At 37.3% G+C, this 22190-nt stretch overlaps 2 protein-coding genes across 4 annotated transcripts; both read left to right on the forward strand.

The window, feature by feature from the left end:
- Positions 1–7281: 7281 nt before the first annotated feature.
- On the forward strand, positions 7282–12351 carry LOC123875673. 2 transcript variants are annotated; one of them, XM_045921640.1, is made up of 5 exons: positions 7282–7321; positions 9409–9604; positions 10142–10318; positions 11277–11471; positions 12181–12351. In XM_045921640.1, the coding sequence occupies exons 2-5, from the start codon at positions 9422–9424 to the stop codon at positions 12268–12270; spliced, it is 645 nt and encodes a 214-aa protein (XP_045777596.1). In that variant the 5' UTR covers positions 7282–7321; positions 9409–9421; the 3' UTR covers positions 12271–12351. The 2 variants fall into 2 exon arrangements, with proteins under 2 accessions (XP_045777596.1, XP_045777597.1); XM_045921641.1 differs by lacking the exon at positions 7282–7321 and adding an exon at positions 9277–9290.
- A 920-nt stretch (positions 12352–13271) lies between these two features.
- On the forward strand, positions 13272–14845 carry LOC123875674. Of its 2 annotated transcripts, none has more exons than XM_045921642.1 (2): positions 13272–13452; positions 14404–14845. In XM_045921642.1, the coding sequence occupies exon 2, from the start codon at positions 14413–14415 to the stop codon at positions 14761–14763; it is 351 nt and encodes a 116-aa protein (XP_045777598.1). In that variant the 5' UTR covers positions 13272–13452; positions 14404–14412; the 3' UTR covers positions 14764–14845. The 2 variants fall into 2 exon arrangements, with proteins under 2 accessions (XP_045777598.1, XP_045777599.1); XM_045921643.1 differs by lacking the exon at positions 13272–13452 and adding an exon at positions 13479–13934 and having other exon boundaries at positions 14406–14845.
- The last annotated feature ends 7345 nt before the right edge of the window (positions 14846–22190 follow it).

The following is a 22190-nucleotide window of genomic DNA, read 5'->3' on the forward strand; positions in this document are numbered from 1 at the left end:
GTTAAGAGTAGAATGGTAGATTAGAGGTACTGGGTTGGGGCTGAGGTACAGATTTATCACCAGAAGTCAGAATCGTTCAAATTGCAGACTGCAAGTTACAATAGAGCCGCTTGGAACAATTTTTTTTGCTGTTTCTTCTGGTAATATTCACAACGCAGAAATAATAATCATCATGGTGTTTAGATGGTTTGCGCCAAATTATAAATTTTTTTTAGTAGTTAACTATTCTTATTTGCTCATAAACGCAACGAGGAAATACAGCTTCCACATATAAAAATTGGAGTCCAGGCCTTGCTGTTAGCTGCTAATGGGTTCTCAAAGTAGCCCGAGTATGCTTGTTTTACTGGGCACAAAAGGAAAGAATGAAAGGAGCTTACCCAGTACATCTTAAAAGATCCGTTATAGATACATGCATCCTGCCATGCCTTACCTATGCCAGCCAAACATGGGTCCAGACAAAGAATATAAAAAGAAATAGTGACTTGCTAAAGGGCGATGGCAAGGTGCATAAATTAAGCAAAAAATATTCAAAGTGAGAATTGAAGACATAAGAAAAAAGACAAAGCCTACAGACACCTTGAGACATGCCCTAAAACTGAAATGCAAATGGTCATATTGTATCGATTTTTACAGATGAAAGAAGGACAGGTAGGTAGACCGAAGACGCGTTGGTCTAATGCTATTGTGCAAATCGCGAGAGAAAATTAGCTTGATAGTACCAAAGACAGAGAGAAATGGGGATACCCAAGAGGGATCCATATACAAGAAAGAAGAATACCAGAATAAATATAAAAAAAATTCAAAAGAAAAATAAAACCGACTTCAAAATCACAAACACTAAAAAGTAAAAAATAATTTAAGTTATTGTGGTTTTTGAAGTCGGTTTTATTTTTATTTTGAAAATTTTTTATTTCAAAATTTTTAGTGGCCCCACTGTACTATAATAATATGCCATGCCCAGCTAAAACCCTACTGTTTACTAAGCAATTACACTGATCGCGAGCAATTTGCTCTTATCCATTGAGGAGTTCTGTTCTCCATCTCAGAAGATATTCATCAGAACTTCATCAAATTTATATGGGACCACCTGCAAAGTATACCTAGCTTTTCAAAAAAAAAAAAAAAAATTCCAAATCGGTCCAGGCGTCTTTGAGCAATCGGTGAACATACATTAAAAAAAAATTGAATTTGCTCTTATCCATTGAGGAGTTCTGTTCTCCATCTTCAAAGATATTCATCAGATCTTTACCAAATTTATATGGGACCACTTGCAAAGTATACCCTATCAAACAAAAAAAAAATCCAAATCGGTCCAGGCGTCTTTGAGTAATCGGGGAACATACATAAAAAAAAAGATACCAACGAATTCAGAACCTCTTCCTTTTTTTAAAGTCGGTTAAAAATATACTAAGATTTACTAACATGGTGTTATACCATAGAGTAGCAAACAGAGGCAAAGCTTCTAAGAAGCGAGCAAAATTTATAACTATTTTGGTAGGGCTGGCACTGGAGGATACAATTTAATTAACAATAGTTATTTGTTCAACAAGATGGTAAAGTTTGTTTTTGTTGTGATTGCCTAGTTTAAATATCGATCTTTAAATATCGATCGATAGATCTAAATATCGATTTTGAACGAAATCAGTCAATTTAGAAAGAATTATAAATGGTGCCAACTTTTTTAAATTTTGGTTACAGGTTCCTATTTTGTGATCCCAGGGAGCTCTAAATATCGATTTTGAACAAAATCGGTCAATTAACAAAGAATTTCAAAATGGCGTCAACTTTTTTAAATTTTGGTAACAGTTTCTTATTTTGTGATCCCAGGGAGCTCTAAATATCGATTTTGAACGAAATCGGTCAATTAACAAAGAATTTCAAAATGGCGTTGACTTTTTTAAATTTTGGTTACAGGTTCCTATTTTGTGATCCCAGGGAGCTCTAAATATCGATTTTGAACAAAATCGGTCAATTAACAAAGAATTTCAAAATGGCGTCAACTTTTTTAAATTTTGGTAACAGTTTCTTATTTTGTGATCCCAGGGAGCTCTAAATATCGATTTTGAACGAAATCGGTCAATTAACAAAGAATTTCAAAATGGCGTCGACTTTTTTAAATTTTGGTAACAGTTTCTTATTTTGTGATCGCAGGGAGCTCTAAATATCAATTTTGAACGAAATCGGTCAATTAACAAAGAATTTCAAAATGGCGTCGACTTTTTAAAATTTTGGTAACAGTTTCTTATTTTGTGATCGCAGGGAGCTCTAAATATCGATTTTGAACGAAATCGGTCAATTAACAAAGAATTTCAAAATGGCGTCGACTTTTTAAAATTTTGGTAACAGTTTCTTATTTTGTGATCGCAGGGAGCTCTAAATATCGATTTTGAACGAAATCGGTCAATTAACAAAGAATTTCAAAATGGCGTCGACTTTTTAAAATTTTGGTAACAGTTTCTTATTTTGTGATCGCAGGGAGCTCTAAATATCGATTTTGAACGAAATCGGTCAATTAACAAAGAATTTCAAAATGGCGTCGACTTTTTTAAATTTTGGTAACAGTTTCTTATTTTGTGATCGCAGGGAGCTCTAAATATCGATTTTGAACGAAATCGGTCAATTAACAAAGAATTTCAAAATGGCGTCGACTTTTTTAAATTTTTGGTAACAGTTTCTTATTTTGTGATCCCAGGGAGCTCTAAATATCGATTTTGAACGAAATCGGTCCATTAACAAAGAATTTCAAAATGGCGTTGACTTTTTTAAATTTTGGTAACAGTTTCTTATTTCGTGATCCCAGGGAGCTCTAAATATCGATTTTGAACGAAATCGGTCAATTTACAAAGAATTTCAAAATGGCGTCGACTTTTTTAAATTTTGGTAACAGTTTCTTATTTCGTGATCCCAGGGAGCTCTAAATATCGATTTTGAACGAAATCGGTCAATTAACAAAGAATTTCAAAATGGCGTCGATTTTTTTAAATTTGGTAACAATATCCTGTTTTGTGATCCTAGGGATCCTCAAATATTGATTTTGAACAAAATCTATGACAGTTCAAGAAAATAGATTTTAAACACTATTTAAATTATTATCATTAACATTAAATTAAATGAAAACACGACGCGCGACGTGTACTGCAGCCCCTGAGCTTGAGCACAGGCCGAGCCGGTATAAACCGATTTCTCTCCGTACGCGACGTAGCGCCTGTGCTCACGCACACACGCGCCTCAAGCTTGTAGTAGTGTACCTATCGTAGCGCGCTTGTATGAAGCTTTGACTCTGTTCGCTACTCATGTGGTTATACAACGCAATACCACACTAACAAACACTCGTACAAACATACAGACAAGTATATACTCACACACACTCACACACACACATGGACGCACGCACACACACTTTTGAACGGTTTGAACGGAACACGGTTTTGAAATTGAAATTGAAAAAAGTGTAAGAATTTGTAAGAAAATATTTAAAAAAGGTATATCAGCCGGTTTTTTATTCCAGCTCTTAATACATGTAAAAACGTCCAATCTGTTCATTTACTTGAGCCTTTACCCTAGTACCTAATTATATCGACCGCCCCATATCAAAACAAAGTAAATGTCATTTTTCCGAAAATCGTTTTATGTCATAAGCCTAACTTTCATAGTATGTCCCGTTGTATTGTAAGGACACCCACATTAAAGTAAAATTAAAAGCTAGTAAGTCGCTTTGACCATTTTAAAACATAGTAAGTCTATGAACTGGCTAGGTTTTTTATAGATTAATGCGCCTTACTAAGTTTTTCAAAGGAATTAGATTAAATAAAATAAATATCACCCATTATCTAAATACCATGTCAAAACAGTAAATACTTAATGATGCATTAAAACTTAAAAGTAAGATAGGAAAAGTCAATGACCTCTACATGTCAACTGTTAAATATGGCTTGCAAGGGAAATACTTTGCATACTTACATAATGTTTTTAGGGTTCCATATCTCAAAAGGAAACACGGGACCCTTATAGGATCACTTTGTTGTCTGTCTTTCTGTCCGTCTGTCCGTCTGTCGTGTCTGTCAAGAAAACCGATAGGGTATTTCCCGTTAACCTAGAATTATGGGCAGGTAGATAGGTCTCAACTCTCATAGCCCAAGTAAAGGAATAAATCCGAGAACAAATTTCGTGATTCTAGATCAACGGGAAGTACTGTATAGGTTTTCTTGACGGACGGACGGACAAATGGACAGACAACAAAGTGATCCTTTAAGAGCTCCGTTTTTCATTTTGAGGTACGGAACCCTAAAAAAGAAAGTGATGCACATCTAATGAATAAATGTGTAGGCCAGTCTTCACACTAAAATATTTAAACCCCTTTAAATTAAAAACTGTCATAGCCTAGTGGTTAGAACGTCCGCCTCCTAATCGAAAGTCGGGGGTTCGATCCTGGAATCACGCACTACTAACTTTTCAGTTGTGTGCGTTTTAAGCAATTTAATATTGTACATCAAATCTTTGAAAAGAGCAACCGCCGAGTTTCTTGTTGAAGACTACGGCCTAAACTTCTCTTGAATTTAAACCACTTACTAGGTTTTGATCTGAGAAAGAAATTTGACATTAATTGACAAAATTGAGAGACCTAAGCTTGTATAAGAACACAGAAGTGTCATAATTCGTGTTCACTTTGCCTAACGTCTCTCAGAGAGAGATTTAAACTGTTTCTTATAATCACTGGCCATATTTCAAATGCGAAAGTGTGTTTGTTGGTTTAATATTCAATCACGCTGCAACGGAGCAACCAGTCGACGTGGTTTTTTGCATGGATACATTTAAAGACCTTGAGAGTGACATCTCTCTCCGCATCGTATTCTTTATTGCTGAGGGTTGTGACCTCTTTCCATTATTCCTACATCTAATGGTAGGTTTTCTTGGGATAATAATGCGGTGGGTTCAAAGAGCCTACGGAACTCGACTAGAAAAACGAGATTTTGACTCTTAGGTTTAACGGTTATGAATTAGTTATTATTATCAGTGATAAAATTGATTAGGGCTGCCAGGTAAAATTACATTTATCTCGGAAAATCAAAGAGTTTCCACGAGATTTTTTCCAAGTTTGCGCTACTAAGTACATATATTATGAAGAGGAAAGGTTTGTTTGTTTGTTATCGATAAACTCTGAAACTACTGAACTACTTGCACTAAAGACATAATCATCAACATCAACCGACAGACGTCCACAGTGAACATAGGTCTTTAATAGGGTCTTCCACATGCTACGGGTTTGCGCCGCCTGAATCTTTGCGCTTGCGCTTGACGACAATCATGCTTTAAAGAAAGCAATGATGAGGTCCAAGTTGGAGCACGCTTACCAGGAAGATGCCTATTCACTCTTGGCTTGCAGGTATCTATGGTATATATGGCAGGAAACACGGCCGCCGAAATGGCGTTCCAACCTTTAGGCTCTCCCCATTGCCCGCAGCATGAATCTGAGCTTCCTTATGATGGTTATATTATGTACATATAATATCTCATAAGAAATCTCTAACACACAATCCAGCTAAGTAGGTCCAATTTCAAAAAAAGCTAGCTAGCCGACAAATCTAACTCAGTTAGGCAGCCTTCGGGAACCTTCGAGATGTCTCTCGTCCAAAATTCCTCAATGCTTGAAGACCAGTCTTTGAATAGTGCATGATGTCAGTGATGAAAAATGGATCCGAAATATAGGTCTTTTTTTGTACACAGGAAATGCCTGACGCATACCCCTCCGTCATGTGGGGCTTGCACCAAACTTGCACTACTACGAAATCCATTTCGGAACACGGCGCCCGAAACGAGGCGCGCTATCTCCTAAAAAACATAGGTATAATACCTATTTAGAACACTTACTATCTGTCATCATAATCTATGACAACCTCCGAGTATTTACCTGGTAAAACCGTAACTTTCGAATAAATTTTAGTATATAAGCAGGCTTCATTTAGAAATGAAAAAATCCCTATTTTATTTTTCAACGATTATAAACACAACTTTCATTCAAAAATAATAAGCTTAAATTCATTTTAAATAATATTTTGCGACGAAATGACGCGCACAGTCCTTCCGCCATGACAGTCCAGTGGACACTGAATTCCATAGAGCGCCTGCAAGAAAATAAATAGCACAGGAAGTTTTTTGGTTAGTTTTAGATTATTTAAGAAATGAAAAACATTTAGTATAAAACTAACAGTTCAAATTGATTGCTAAACCTAAACATATCATTTTCTGGAGGTTGGCTTCAAAGTATCAAGATGTTAAAGAAAACTTTTACAGAACAAGTTGCGAACAGCAATGTTTTCAACTTGTTTTTTTTTATTATTGGGATAATGTATACTAAATTAAAAAAGGCCCTTATAATCTTCACAAACTGAAGTTTTTAATTGCATGTATTTAATAGATGTTAATGCTTTAGAAAAATAAACAATTTACTTCAAAGTACAGCATTTTTGCGATTTGTCAAATAGCAATTACCTTAAGTATTTAGTTTTAAGTATGTTGTAAGTGATATAATTTTAAAAGTTATACTTAAAAATAAAAATCTTTTAAAGACTGATATGATTGCTCTTTATTTTATACCTTGCATATTTTATTTATTTATACCAACGCTCAAAGATATCTGTTTATTTAGAAATAAAGATGTCTGATATTTAATTTGTTTTGGTCGGGAAAACCAGGCTTTAGGTTTTTTATTCAGTTAAATTTAGTCCTTGACTGCAATCTCACTTGGTGGTAAGTGATGATGAAGTCGAAGATGGAATCGGGCTAACATGGAAGGGGTATGGCAGTTTTTATTAACCCATACCCTCTGGTTTCTACATGGCATCATACCGGAACGCCAATACGCTTGGTGGCACGGCTTTGCCGGTAGGGTGGTTACTAGCCACGGCCGAAGCCTCCCACCAGGTCAGACCAGAAGTTTAGAAATTATAAAATGCCAAAACCCTGCCGGGAATCGAACCTGGGACCTCCCACTAATAAGACCCCTGCGCCAGGGAGGTTGTGGTTCAACAACCTTTAGAGTTAGTTACCTTGTTTATTTCTACAAACATATATACGTACCTACATCATAATATGACCATCAGGTAAACATATCGTGTTTATTAATCGAAAGATTATTTATTTATAGTGCAATTTCGATAGTTGCCTGTGATGCATAATCCCACGCTATATATTTTATTGATACCTACCTATTTTATCATTTGAAGCGTATATATAAATGCTTTTAATATTTTAAAATTTATACTATAGTCTCAGTTCACAGCAGTAAGTGAATCATTTATTTTACTCTACCAACTTAAATTAGGTAGCTACTATGTAATTATTACTTGTCAGCATTGGCGACAGGTTGAGATAGGAATCGGGGTGGGGAACCCGCACAGCCTCCGCGCAAACCTGCAAATCTTCGACGACAAATTTGTCTCTCGTGTCGACCATGTTAGTGTAAACGAGAAAACAATCGACATCGACAATTATGTCTCTCTCTCGTCGCGAGATATTACGTCGGCTTATGTTAGCCCCGCTGGTGCGGGTGAGCGTATCACGTGCGGGTGTGCGGGCGCCCCCACCCCGGTTGCCATCTCAACCTGTCGCTCACTTTAGGTAGCTAACAATCTTTTTTTATAAAAGGAAAATATTTAGTACACCCGACCCTCAACCGTCAGCTATACTAGTTATGCATACTCTGCTCCCACTGTGCCACTCTCGCGAGTAGGTGAAGTCAAAGTCAAAGTCAAAATAATTTATTCAAAGTAGGTACAATTGTAGGGGAGGTAGGGGAGCATTGGGCACTTTTTTACATAAATGTTAATAAAACTGTTATTTTTTATCATAATAAAAATTGTATTCCAAATATATCAAGCACACATATTTGGCAGTAATTATTGCTAAGAAAAGTTTTGGTATTATGATTAGTTTCAAAGTTACAGAAGATCTTCGACCACATGTCCAAAGTGCCCAAACCTCCCGCTGGGAGGGAGGTTTGGGCACCCCTATAGGGAGGTTTGGGCACTGAATTTAATATGCACGATATTGCTTCACTATATTACTATGCTTAAGTATTATACATAACATTGCTATAAAAATTGTAAGACAAACAGTTTTTCTTATCACAGAGTTTAGAAAAATTAAACAATGTGACTTAGAATCAATAATGCACGATGTTGGATGTTGTTGATGTTAATATATTTTAATAATTTATATTTTAAGGGACATGAGACGGGCCTGCCCGCGAAATCAAATTTAATTTGGTTTTTCGCAATTTTTAAACTAATACGACCACGTAGGCTTATGGTATTTTAATTGCGACAATGGCAGTATCATCCTCACAGGTTTATATAAAAACCTTTACTTGAAAGGGTCCAGTTTAAGAAATTAATTCTAGTATCGACTATTCTCACAAATTAGTCGATACTCGAATTAATTTCTTAAACTGGACCGAAGCGATGTCGTTCATATACAGTTTTAAGATTTTCAAAAAATCTCCGAGATTTTTCTTATTGAAACTTGTGGCCCGTGAGAGACTGGTAGCTTCTGGTGTCCTTATCGAAAGCTGAGGTTGTCTTTTAAAAAATCCCCTTATCCAATCTTTGGATGCAAGTTTCTTCTTGGTCCAGTTATCTGGCATTTTTTTTCAATGGCAGTAGCATATTCATAAACCAATTCGCGTGCTTTCATTTTTGACAGTCTATGGTTATGACACCAAAAAACACTTAAAAACAGAGGGAGCATTGGGCATGCCCAAACCTCCCTCCTACCTGCGTGCCCAATGCTCCCCATAACCTCACTTTTCAAATAGATTTGAATAAGTTTATTTTTATCAAATGTTGAATCCTAATTGACAGGTAAATATAATCTTCATTAAACACAAAAGAAGAAGTTAACACAGATACTTACACTTTCTTGCAGATTTCTGTGTTATGTTTCTTCAAATCACAATCAAAATATTTACTTCTGTACGCTACAAACCGTTAAGCGCATGTAATTTGACAACCAAGTGAAATGACAGCTGACTTTTTTGATAAGCGGTGTTGCCAGTTATTAAATTATAGTGCTGTGGTAGAAAACAAAAAATATCTAGAATACATTTTGAGGAATGAGGGGGTGCCCAAACCTCCCGACTGCCCAATGCTCCCCTACCTCCCCTACTCCTTTTGATGGTCGAAATTGTTAAATTTTTACGATATAGTGGTGATAATTAATTACGTAACTTAAAACTAAAGCTACGAGGGTTCCAAACGCGCCCAAGTCTGAGAAGAGCCTTGAGTCTGAGAGAAGTAAATTACGTCTGTTTGCGCGACTCTGCTCACTTCACTTCTCAGTCACTAAAAATATTAAATGGACTTTGTATCCTCTTAGTAAAACATATTATCTGTAACCTATTCTATGTTCTAGAAAAAAAGTCAAGATGAAGTTCTTTGTTGCCATCGCTGCCCTGGTCGCCGTGGCCACGGCCAACCCGCTCAACACCTGGAGCCTCGCCGACCTCACTGAGGCCGTCAACAATCCAAATACAAATCCTTCCCTCCTCCCCTACCTCCAATTTGCCCTTAATGAATTGAAGAACATCATTGCCAGTGGCGTTGCTGTGGTAAGTTTACGAAAATAGCTAAGTGATTGTTTTTCTTTCGATTTTAAGACAGCGTTTGGCTACAATCTGATGAGAAAAAGCGTCAAATGTGGTTAGGCCATCAGAGAAATCAAAGATGTGTAAAGACAGACGTTCACTAAAAGGATACTTAGCTTAATTTTTATAACTTAGCCCAAGATCTTAGATCTCCCTTAGATCTCATAAACCATGCGCAAACCTATTTATGAAATCGATCCCGCGCGTTCGTGAAATACAACAAAGGTGAAAATGTGATTCGGGAGGAAGAAAATCGCTTTATACCTAAGTATGTGTTCAAGTAATGACGATAAGGTACGTAGGAGTGCAGATGTGACGATGTCTTGCAGTCCGAAGAATGTAAGGTGTGGGAGGAACCTCGTATAAATCGTTCTTGAGCATATTCTCAGACATTCTGTAGAATATCGACAATTTTGCGTCGATTTACCAATCATTGAAGTTTATAATTGGCCAGCGTTTCGTCAACAATTACCTACCCAGTAAATTTATTTATTTACACAGGATTCCATTGTCGTACCAACGCCAGCAGTCATTGAGGAATACAATGCGCCCTCTACCTGGACGCTCCAGGAGCTGTCCGAAGCTCTTCAGAACTCCCAAACCGACCCTGCTCTCGTGCCTCTTCTGGAGGACGCTTTAGACCATCTCATGGACTCTATCTTCAGTGGACAGAACGTTGTAAGTATTTTCTTTGCAGCGGCTATGCAACGGCACAGATCTTTACACTGAATGACGCCTGAAATTGAATCTCGGACCCTCTGACTAGGAAGCCGACGTCTTAATTTTTCGTTTTTAGGGTTCCGTATCTGAAAAGGAAAAAGGGGCCCTTATAGAATCATTTTGCTGTCTGTCCGTCCGTCTGCCGCGTCTGTCAAGAAAAGTTCTTCCCGTTGACATAGAATCATAATTTTGGCAGATAGGTAGGTCTTATAGCACAAATAAAGGAAAAAATCCGAAAACCATACATTTTTGTGGTTACATCACATAAAAAATTTAAATAATATGTTAACAAAAAAATTAAATTACTAAATCACATACAGATGGCGCAGTCCGTCATTAACTTACAGTGTGCTACATAAAAGTGTTAGGAATATCTTGTACGAGCGTACGGAACCCTTCGGATGCGAGCCCGACTCGCACTTGACTGGTTTTTTAGGGTTCCCTACCTCAAAAGGAAAACGGAACCCTTATAGGATCACTTTGTTGTCTGTCTGTCTGCCCGTCTGTCCATTTGTCGTGTCGGTCATGAAAACCTAAAGGGTACTTCCCGTTGACCTAGAATCATGTTTGGCAGGTAGGTAGATCTTATAGCACAAGTAAAGGATAAAATCCGAAAACTGAATTTGTGGTTACATTACAAAAAAAAATGTTCATGAACAAATAATAAATAATTAGTATTTTCAATTTTTAAAGTGAGATAACTATACCAAGTGGGGTATCATATTATGAAAGGACTTAAATACGTGTACATTCTAAATAGATTTTTATTCATTTTTATGCATAATACATAGTTTTTGATTTATCGTGCAAAATGTCGGAAAAAATACGCGAGTACGGAACCCTCGGTGCGCGGATCTGATTCGTACTTGACCGGTTTTTTGTGATGTATCTTGTAAGGCAATTGTCTTTATTACAGAATGCTATCGTCATCAACCTACCCGTTGACAATATCGAAATCATCCCGGTACCCGTTCTCCCTGAACCGGAAATTCCTGAGCCCGAACTTCCCGAGAAGCCTGTACTTCCCGGGATCATTCCCCCCACACCGGAAACGCCCGTGTCCAGCCCCTTGGTGCAGGTCATCGTCAATGTTAACGGCCAACAACAACAGGTCAGTATCATACAGATGGTATCTCATACGTTTATGGTCGTATAGATATACTATACTCTATCCATGGAGAGAAGTTAGTATAGGGCTCTCTCTGTTACGCAATCCCATACAAATGACAAAGACAAAAAACTCAGTGGGCCTTAACCATTTCGAGTCACCAACCAATCGCAAACGAAACTTATGTTTTCGAATTGAATTTCGAATGTTTTTGAATTTTTTTAATAAAATTTTAATTTTTTTTTGTATTAACCTAATGTTTTTTGAAAAGAGTGCCTCTATAGAAAACATAGTTTTGTTCGTGATTGGTTAGTGACTCAAAATGGTTAACGCACACTGAGATTTTTGTTTCTGTGATTTGTATTGGATTACGTAACAGAGAGAGCACTATACTAATTTATCTCCGCGGATAGAGTATAGTAAATCATAATTTTACAAGGAGTTTGACCTGGATTTTGTCTGGTGGGAGGTTTCGGTCGTGGCTCCATACCAACCTACCGGCAAAGCTGGCGGTACGCCAAGCGATTTAGCGTTCCGTGAAGAAACGGGTTTAATGAAAAGTGTCATACCCCATCCAGGTTAGCCCGCTTCCATCTTAGACTGCATCATCACTTACCACCAGGTGAGATTACAGTCAAGGGCTAACTTGTATCTAAATATAAAAAAAAAATAGATATATTTAGTTTGTCTTGAACTTAGTATTTTTTTGCAGCTTACTGAAGTCCCTCATGAAATCAAGCCTACCCCAGTTCAGGTCGTCGATGAGATCCCCGCCGACGTTCTTGCTGGCCTCAGGCACTAAAACCGTTACAATTTGAAAGATACCTAGAGAGAGATACCAATGTTATCTTCGGTATTAATAAATGAACTTGTACCAGTTTAATGAATTTTTACTTTTTCCTAGTAGGTACCTAGTAATAGTAGAGCAATTAGTAGTAAATGGTTGAGTAAAAATTAGGTGTCGCTATCCCTAAAACCGTCATTCCTTCCACCGAGCAACCGCCGAGTTTCTTGCTGTTTCTTGGTAGGAAAGGCCTTCCGAACCAAGGGCATAATTTGACGATTTAAAAGTACTTGTAAAAGTTTGTACATGATCAACCCATTTCCGCCCCACTACTGAGTACGGGTCTCCTCTCAGAATGAGAAGGGTTTAGGCAATAGTCTGCCACGCTGGCCCAATGCGGATTGGCAGACTTCACACACCTTTGAGAACATGGAGAACTCTCAGGCATGCAGGTTTCCTCAAGATGTTTTCCTTCACCGTTAAAGCAAGTGATATTTAATTGGTTAAAACGCACATAACTGAAAAGTTAGTGGTGCGTGCAGCGGGATCGAGCCGCCGACCTCTGATTAGGAGGCGGACGTTCTAACCACTAGACTATCACAGCTTTAAAAGTTTAATTGAATAAAAATAATTTTACTTATTTATTCATCATTCATCTCAGTCTATTATTAGTCCACTACTAAATTAATTAAACCTCCTATATAGCTTTAGAGCCTCTCGGTAGCTCAACGGTTGAGGAGCGGACTCAATTCCGAAATTCTTTTTTAAACATTAAAACAATACTTATTTTTCAAGAGCTATTCGTAATTTATTTCAAAGAACTCTTGGATGTTCTGGTAGAGTCGCACATGACGTTACCAGCTAATATAGCTAATGTTTAAATACCAATGTACCTACCTACTGATTGATTACCTGCTTTCAATTGATAGTGATTTTCGCACGTAAAAATTAGGTGACGTACCTATTTGGGACATATCTTTATCAGTAGACTAGGCAGGTATTGCGAAAAATGATTCGTTAAGTACGTGTGAATATTGATAAAATTTGGTCACTTATCAACGTTTCGACTCAGCAAACCCTTTCCTATCTCGAGTGACTTGTTTGTACAGTGATTTATAAAAACAGTGTTTTGTGCATTTTGATGGCATTTTAGTGTTTTATGACATAGCGCAAAGTTCTAGCAAGTTTTTTAAATTTTAAGGTAAGTCTATATTTTAAATCTAGACAATTAATATCTTAGAGTTTCATAAAGTTCATAAATAGACCGTAAATATTAATCAGGGTGTGGTTATGATTATGAGTGAAATTTAATTTTAATAGAACTTAGATAATAATTTGTAGTTTCTTAATATATCAATAGGTATCTACCTAGATCTTGCTCATTTCATTATATTATTATTGAACCTAATAACTATTCGAGGCGGAAAAGTATAAAATCGACGTTCTTTTTTATTATTGATATTTTTATCTCTAGCTTCCCGTATTAAAGTTTGATAGCGATTTTTATTGAATTTATTATTATATTTATGATCATTATATCGGCAGTTGATATCTAGTTACGTCATTTGTTAAGTATTTATTACAATGTTTATGGTAGTAGTTTTGGTTTGCTGATGTTAATGAACTAATTATGTTTCAATCGCAGTGGAATTTGTCTTATCCAGTAAAACAAAAATAAGTAAGTAAGTACTCCTTAATCACTAGAAATAAGATATAAAATAAATGTCCTGACTCACTGACTGAGTCATCAACGCCCAGCCTAAACTCTTGGACATAGAAAGCTGAAATTTTGCGTAGCAGTTCCTTTTATAATGCAGTCTACAAGGGATTAAGACCATTATCCCAAATTCTCACGGGATGGGGACTAAAGAGGATCTATATTTTCGCTGATCGAAGCCAGTGTAGTTTGGCTAGTCCTAAATTATTATTTTTTGTTTTTTTTTTTAAATGTTAAATGTTAAATGACTTATATTCCCCTTTCCTCTCCAACTAAGCGTCAGGCTTGCGCTAGGAATAGGTACGACAATAATAGTGCAACGGACGGGGGTTGAACCGTCGACCTTTCGGTTATCAGTCCACTCCTTTACCGGTTGAGCTATTAAGGCTATATAAATGAAGCGGTGATGTTAATGCTTATTTGTTTTATTTTGTAGATTCACAATGACGCTCCCTACAGTAACCATCGACGAGCTCTCTAAAGGAATCCAAGACTATTCCTCCAACAAGAGCATAAACAATGTCTTAGAAGGCATCCTCAACGACTATATGGATCTCCAATATGGCAAGCCAACTCCTTACACCACTGGAAAGCAAGTACTTCCAACTGGAGCTAGCATAGAAGATGTAAAGAATGGAATTGATAGTGGTGACCTTGAAAAGAAATATAAAGATTTATTCGAAAAGATTTCTGAAGTGCACCAAAGTGGGGATTTGACTCCTCGATCGGTAAATGATGGCTCTTGGGACGACAAGTATAAACCAGTCCTTGTATTAGTAACCCCTAACAAGTAGTTCTAAGAGAATTTTAGTTAAGTAATTGCTAATATTAGTATAATTTGTAATTTATAAACTAATAAAATTAATTTTGACTGAACTTTTTTGTTTTATATTTGAAGATTATAATCATTTCGGTAAAAAAAAACTGTTTTGCGATCTGTTGATTAATCATAGGTATAGTTCGCGACAGGTCAACATGGCAATCTCAGTGGGCACCGGGCTAACCTGGTGCGGGTGTGCGGGGTTCCCGCCATATAACCCAATTGCCATCTAGACCTGTCGCGTACTATTAGGTAACGACATATTTACCCGACTACGTTTTGAAAATATGTAGAAATTTTCTTAATCACCCAATTAGTAATTCAACTTTAATATAGGTAAGTACCTACCTAATAATTATCATCCAGTGGATTATTATGAAATCCAGATGTTCAAAATATTGAAACATACAGCTACATACCTAATTGTTAGATAGCATTGATAAGTAATAATGAAATATTGCTGCCATTATGTTGTTTCTTTTATTTTTGTAAATAAAAGATAAGTTGCTTCACTTTGATGTTATTCTGTCGCATTTTTTTATCACACTATAATACTAATATTATAAGGCGAAAGTTTGTGTGAATGTGTGTATGTGTGTGTGTGTGTGTGTGTTTGCGTGTGTGTGTGTGTGTGTGTGTGTGTGTGTGTGTGTGTGTGTGTGTGTGTGTGTGTGTGTGTGTGTGTGTGTGTGTGTGTGTGTGTGTGTGTGTGTGTGTGTGTGTGTGTTACTCCTTTACGCACGTTAAACTACTTGACGGATTTGGCTGAAATTTGAAATAGAGATAGATAATATCCTGGATTAGCGCATAGGCTACTTTTTATCCCGGAAAATCAAAGAGTTCCCACGGGATTTCGAAAACCTAAATCCATGTGGGCAAATTCGCGGGCATCGGCTAGTTGAAATTATATCATGTGAAAATGATACAGAACCAGATATAGGTATTAAGTAGGTACCTATAGCTAACTTTATGTCACTTTCCAAGATAATTCAGTTCTATCTCAGACTACATCGTCTTACTCAGGTTATCATCATCATCAATCTTTGTCGGCTCACTACTGAGCACGGGTCTCCTCTCAGAATGAGAAGGGTTTTGGTCATTGGACTTGTGATTGCTGATCTGTCTTTGAGCTCAATTTTCGCCATTTTAGCGCTGATAGCAGTGTGAGCGTACTCGGAACTAAATGTTAGTGATGAGAGTTGTATCAAGGTGTCAATTTTCTAGTACGCCCAATGGAGCGTTCTAGGGCGCTTCCATAGATGTTTCTTAAAAGGTCTCGGTTCCTAAGATTCGAATCGGCACAAAAAATTGCTGTCATTTGTATAGCACACCATGGAATGAGGAAGAAATAACACCTCTTCCAGCGCACTTTTTCAGTGATAATTATTCAATACCTACGTATGAAGGTATAATTCTTATTACAAAGGTCTGTGTACTGTTGAATAATTGATTGACAGCTCTTCAGACAATGAACTGTCTACAAACAAATCATATTTGATCATAGACTTATAGTTTATACGAATGTATTTGATGCTCATTTTTGGAATAAAATATTAATTTCAGGAAAGCACGATGAAAGTTTTCCTATTGGCGTTCTTCGTGGCTGCTGTAACAGCTAAATCTGTATACGACGATGTTCTCCAGAGATTTTTTATTACGAAACCCGAAGATGCGGAGTACCCAAAATATCCAACATTTATGCCCGAAAATCCAGAAGAGCTTTCTTTATCTGATGCTCAGGTTAGCGAGCTTTTCAGTGGCGATAATGATCAAGTGGCTCTTAACCCTTCGCAAGATTTTGGAATTTTAAAAACTCTGAAATCTTGGTTCAGCATGGCTTTGGGTTACATACATAATGGTGTTGAGAGCTCGCAAGATTTTTTTTTGTTTTAAATCATGTAACTACTTACTATCTTTATCTTTTTGAAAATAATATTGTTTTTGTATTAGGTACAAACTTACCTGTGAGCACAGCCTGTGAGTTATTTATTTACGGCTTTTTATTTAATAGATACAAATTATAATTGAACAAGATAGAGAGGTCTATACTATATGGCCGATCATTCATTGCCTCTTAAGCTTTACAACATATTGAGCATACATTATGAGCGTTACTCAGGTCGTAGAGAAAATCATAGCATAGTTCTCTACATCGCCCGCTGAGTGTCTGGAGCTTTCTTACGAGGTTCATAGATAGCGAACATTGTATTGCACGGAAACGTAATAATTGATTTATTTTAATTTTATTAATGGATTGTTAGCGCAAGACTGTGGCGGTTGAAATCTGAAACTTTCAATAAGTGACCTCTATAGATTGACGACAACCACGGTCGTTGATGTGTTCTATTTAAGATATAAATTACTCACTTACTAGGTATGTAGGTAGTACCTACATATCTAGTAACAAAGTCTACTCAGTAAAGGTACTATAGCTATAGCTATAGGTAAGAGCTAACAAAATAGGCACAATATGGCCTGTTGGGCAGCATATTATAAAGAGAGAGAGAGTAAGTAGTCCGACGCTTTTGATCTTGTGGTAAATGACCACGACGACCGACCCTTCAACATATTAGGGTTCTAGCCCCTAACTATAGGTAGATTTTAAGCGTAGATCAGTTCCGGTCGCTCCTACAACCTGCTCTTGCCGCACAATTGTTCTGTCTAGACGGCTTCATCGAACCTCTATTCTTATTGTCCTTGTGATATGCCTATTTCCTATACTGCCGTATAGGAAAATAATATGAACCTAGCCTAGCACCTTATCAGAAATTACTACCCATATTATGAACGGAAAACGTTTGTCGGTTTATCAGTGGAGCAACGGATTGACCTGATATTTACAATGGGTATAGTTAAAGACGTGGAGGGTGACGTAGGGTACTTTTTATCCCGGAAAATTTCCTACGGGATGCCTATTTATTTAACTTAAATCCACGCTGACGAAGTCGCGGAGTTCACCAAATAATTAATACTGCTTCGTATTGTTAAGTATATAACATTGATTAACTTATTCACAAAAACGTCAGTATTATTTCCACTAATACATAGCCAATTCATCATATTCTGTTGGTGAGTCGACGTATAAATTATTCAGTTGAGCGTAGTAGCAATTACAGGTAAGCTGGCGTCCGTCCAAACAACGGACCTGGCCGTTTGGAACATTTATACAAATTGAATAACACGCCCGTTGGTAGGTACTTACCTACTCGCTAGTTGTTCAACTAATTTCAGCGGAGTGTTACTGCGAAGATAATTGCTGTTTTGGGTAGTTTAAAGTGTTCAAAACATTGAACTGCGTCCTGAATCGTGATCTTATTTGGAACGAATATATGATTCATATATTAGTACAATATGTTTTAGACACGGTGCAGTGGTGAGTGATGTGGTCTTGTAAGTGGGCGGTACGGGTTCGATTCCCGACAAGGGCAATTCGGGGATTTAAAATTGCTAAAATTGTCTTTGGTTTGGTCTTTTGGGTTTAGCTGCCTTGGCTAGTAATTACGAGTAGTTATGTACCCTGCTCATTGCCATTTTAGCTTCACAACCCGCCGAGATATGTCGGTTACTCTGGTCTACGGATCTCCTCATTTCTGATTAGCTCCCTAGATCGCCCGCTGAGTGACTCTGAGAACTCTGAACTACTGCAACAAAATAGTTAATTTTTTTGTTGTGTTTGTAATTTTCAAGACAAGGTTTGTATGAAAGATTTCTTTTAGAAAATCCACGGGGAAAGATAGTTTCCTGTGGGTAACAGGTGAAGTCGCGGGCTAGCTAGTAGCGTATAATAAGCCAAGTCAATTCAAGTGTTCCCACGCTGCACACGATAATTACACAAGTTGGCGAAACAAAGTCGTCGCTAACAGATCGTTAAGCAAACTTCCTAACTTGCCAGAGAGGGTGCCAAAGGCCCTGCCTTGTTTCTTACATATGGAGGCTTGCGTAACGAACATATAAAGAAGACAATGGAACTTTCATCATGAACAACCCATCGCTGCCGGGTCACTACTGAGCACGGGTCTCCTCTCAGAATGAGAAGGGTTAGGCCGTAGTTCACCATGCTGGCTAATTACGGATTCTCACATCTTTGAGAGTGAGAATATTATGGAGTTCTCAGGCATGCAGGTTTCCTCACGATGTTTTCCCTCAACGTTAAAGCAAGTGATATTTAATTGCTTAAAACACACGTAGCTCTGAAAAGTTAGAGGTGCGTACCCGCGATCGAACCCCCGACCTTCCAAATAGGAAATTGGACGTCTTAACCACTAGACTATCACGGCTTTTCGAACTTTACTATGTGATTTTATCATTGTGTTACCCTTTAAATGCAGCATTGAGGAATATGTGGTATCTACTCATATTAGGTTGCTTACTCTAACGGTGAAAAAAATTATCGGGAAAACCTGCAGGCTTGAGAATTCTCCATAATGTTCTCAAAGTTGTGTGAAGTCTGCTAATCCGGCCCAGACTCTGTTCATTCTGATTCGTAATGTGCGACTATTTACATATTTTTCAATTTTATATTATGTAGGTAGTAGGGAAGAAATAAAAAGCGCACTCCGTTTTCTGCTTCAATAGTTTTAATATAAACATTATTCTTGTAGGTAAGTAGGTACTACGTGACGTTGGGGCACATTGTGGTTACCTTTCTTGCCCTGCTAAATACCGGCAAACTCAAAGTACATAATCATGTTTGTTTAGGCCAAAACGTTTTAATGAGGTTTAGGCGCATATGAAACCTTGTTCATGCTTCATTTTCGCTTTTAATTTTCTATTTTACTCACTGAACCTTTTACCAAAATATTGAACTAATAGACTAAGAGCCAGCGCGTGCCAGACCTTCGTTATATTATGAAAGCTGATAGTTTCTCTGCGTATTGCCCCCCAGCACTATCCGATCCGGCGAGTCCTATCTTTTTTCCCGTGTGGCGCGTATATTGCGCGTGTATTGTTGCGAGTGTTGCGCGTGCGTGGCACGTTTGTTGCACGTGTGTTGTGCGTGTGTTTCGTGAGTGTAGCGCGCGTGTTATGTATGAGTTGCACGTGAGGTGCGGGTTTGTAACGCGTGCATTGTGCGTGTGTTGTGCGAGTGTAGCGCGTTTGTTGCGCATGTGTTGCGCGGGTACTGCGCATGTTTTTCTTGTAAGTTGCATGAGTGTAGCGTATGTGTTGTGCGTGAGTTGCGTGTGTGTTGCGCGAGTGTTGCACGTATATAGTGCATGTGTTGCGCGTGTGTGGTGCGTGTGTTGCGCGTTTGGTTTAACGGTGAAGGAAAGTATCGTGAGGAAACCTGCGTGCCTTAGAGTTCTCCACAATGTTCTTAAAGCTGTGTAAAGTTGGCCAACCGCACTTGGCCAGCAGGTTGACTATGGCCTAAACTATTCTCATTCTGACAGGAGACACGTGCTCAATTATAGTGGGTCAATAATGGATTGATGATGATGATGATGATGATGATGAATTATATCACCCTGTCCTGTCGATAGATAAGCAAAGTTAAACAAAGAGGCCGTGAAGCTTAGCTGTTGTGTAAACATGCCATCTTGTCAGAGACAAAGGCTGTCTTTTCCTGCTAAACAAAACGTTGAAACTTATGTAATGAAAGGCGGGGAAACTTCGCGAAAGTGGAAGAGTACGTTTTCCTAATGCCGATTTCATATTACGCACGTTCCGCCGAAGGCACCGCACTTTTTGAAATGAAAACCCCTTTACCGAAATGCTAATAATATTTAATTGTAGCTATATATAAGACATGTTGCTCGCCTGCACAGATATCTCTAGATAAACAACTTGTGTGGCTACTGTAGTCATATATAGTATAGGCTCTAAGCAATAAGGCCGCCTTTGCACACAATTGTTTTTTTCTGTTTTGTCCTTTTCATGTTATTGTGCGCAATAAAGATTTCATCTATCTATCTATCCCTCTCGTTCGGAGAGGTACTATACAATGTGAAATGTTATTTCTTCTACTTGTTGCAGCCTAGTATAATACTGCAACCACAATAACTTCAAAAAGGAAAATTGTATTCAATTTCAACACAAATCAATTAAGTATTTCTTTAAAATACTTCACGTTGTTCCTCACTTTACATTGTTCGTCAAAATCTTACGTACAAAATACATTTTGACGAACAAAGAAACTAAAACTTGTTGAATTTTATTTTGTATGAATAAGTTCTTGTAAAGAAAGATTAATCCAATAAAAATATATGATCATTTTACGTATTTTTGTTGCTAAATATCTAGCTTTTACGTAGAACGTTTGTCGCCGCTTGGAGACATTGAGTTATAGAGTTGTAGAGGTGCAGGTGCAGAGATGACTGCCATTAGTTGGACGGGTAGCAGACTGACGAACGCAATCACTTCTGATAGACTAGTACTTTTTCTATTGTGCAAAACGCACTGTCGCATAGGAATACTATAGATTCAACCTATCACAAGAAATGAGATTGTTGCAATGTGATAATGACAACTTTCGAAATCGACACACAGTTAACTTATGGCACTGGAAAAAACAGCTCTACTTGAACCACGAATATTTGATTCCGTTAAACACAAAACAATATCTTTATCAGTTTTACTTTTTTTAAGAGTTGCATTGTATGATAAAGACGGTGATGTAAACGGCCACATACCAGGTAGGCAGGTAGATTCAATAATTATACGAAATCATATTATAAAAGTTTATTTTTTATTTTTTATTACAACTATTTTACCTGTTGGAATTTACCTGTTGAAATTGGAACATCCTTTTAACAACAATTACTTATAATATTAATATTCTAATATAATCTAAACTTAAGCCTATTTTTTTTAAGTCCCCCCCCAGCTGTTTATCCTCTATCGTTGCATTTTCACATTATTTAATTACTTAATAGAAGTTAACTATATTATTATTATTTAACTTATTACAAAATATAATTTACTGTTAATATAAAAGTTTTATATGTAACTTTTCTATTCTATTCCAGAGTAAAAGCAGGCACAGTGCATAGCTAAGTTTGCCTTTTTGTTAGCAGTCAGGTAGAGGTATTTTGCACGACGTTACCCACTCTAGTAGATGGCAGCTCTATGTTTGGCGACGTGAAAAAGTGGCATGACGAAGCGATGTGATTCAAAACATTTTCCAGAGGGTCCGTTGATTCTTTGTGGAGAATTTACTCCACTCGTTATCTACATTGAACGAAAATTGAAGGCTTCTACAAAGAATGACGAATGTACCTACGCGGTAGAAGATTAATATTACGAAAAAATGTTTTGCTGTTTCGAATTTTTGTCTGATAAGTATATAGAGTATATAAATTTTCGGATTGCTATCATTAGCAGGTATTCATACCTACTTTTTTCAGACTTATCTGACACTCCTCAGCTTTCGGGATGTTATGTTTTAAGGTACTTGTAGCG

This window comes from Maniola jurtina, chromosome 20 (assembly GCF_905333055.1).
Source record: "Maniola jurtina chromosome 20, ilManJurt1.1, whole genome shotgun sequence".
NCBI classification, from domain to species: domain Eukaryota; kingdom Metazoa; phylum Arthropoda; class Insecta; order Lepidoptera; family Nymphalidae; genus Maniola; species Maniola jurtina.

Excerpts from the sequence above, each read along its gene's own strand:
- LOC123875673 (XM_045921640.1), top strand. The coding sequence starts at position 9,422 with ATGAAGTTCTTTGTTGCCATCGCTGCCCTGGTCGCCGTGGCCACGGCC. Across the intron at positions 9,605-10,141 it reads TTGCCAGTGGCGTTGCTGTG|GATTCCATTGTCGTACCAAC; the intron begins GTAAGTTTACGA and ends TTATTTACACAG. Across the intron at positions 11,472-12,180 it reads TTAACGGCCAACAACAACAG|CTTACTGAAGTCCCTCATGA; the intron begins GTCAGTATCATA and ends ATTTTTTTGCAG.
- LOC123875674 (XM_045921642.1), top strand. The coding sequence starts at position 14,413 with ATGACGCTCCCTACAGTAACCATCGACGAGCTCTCTAAAGGAATCCAA.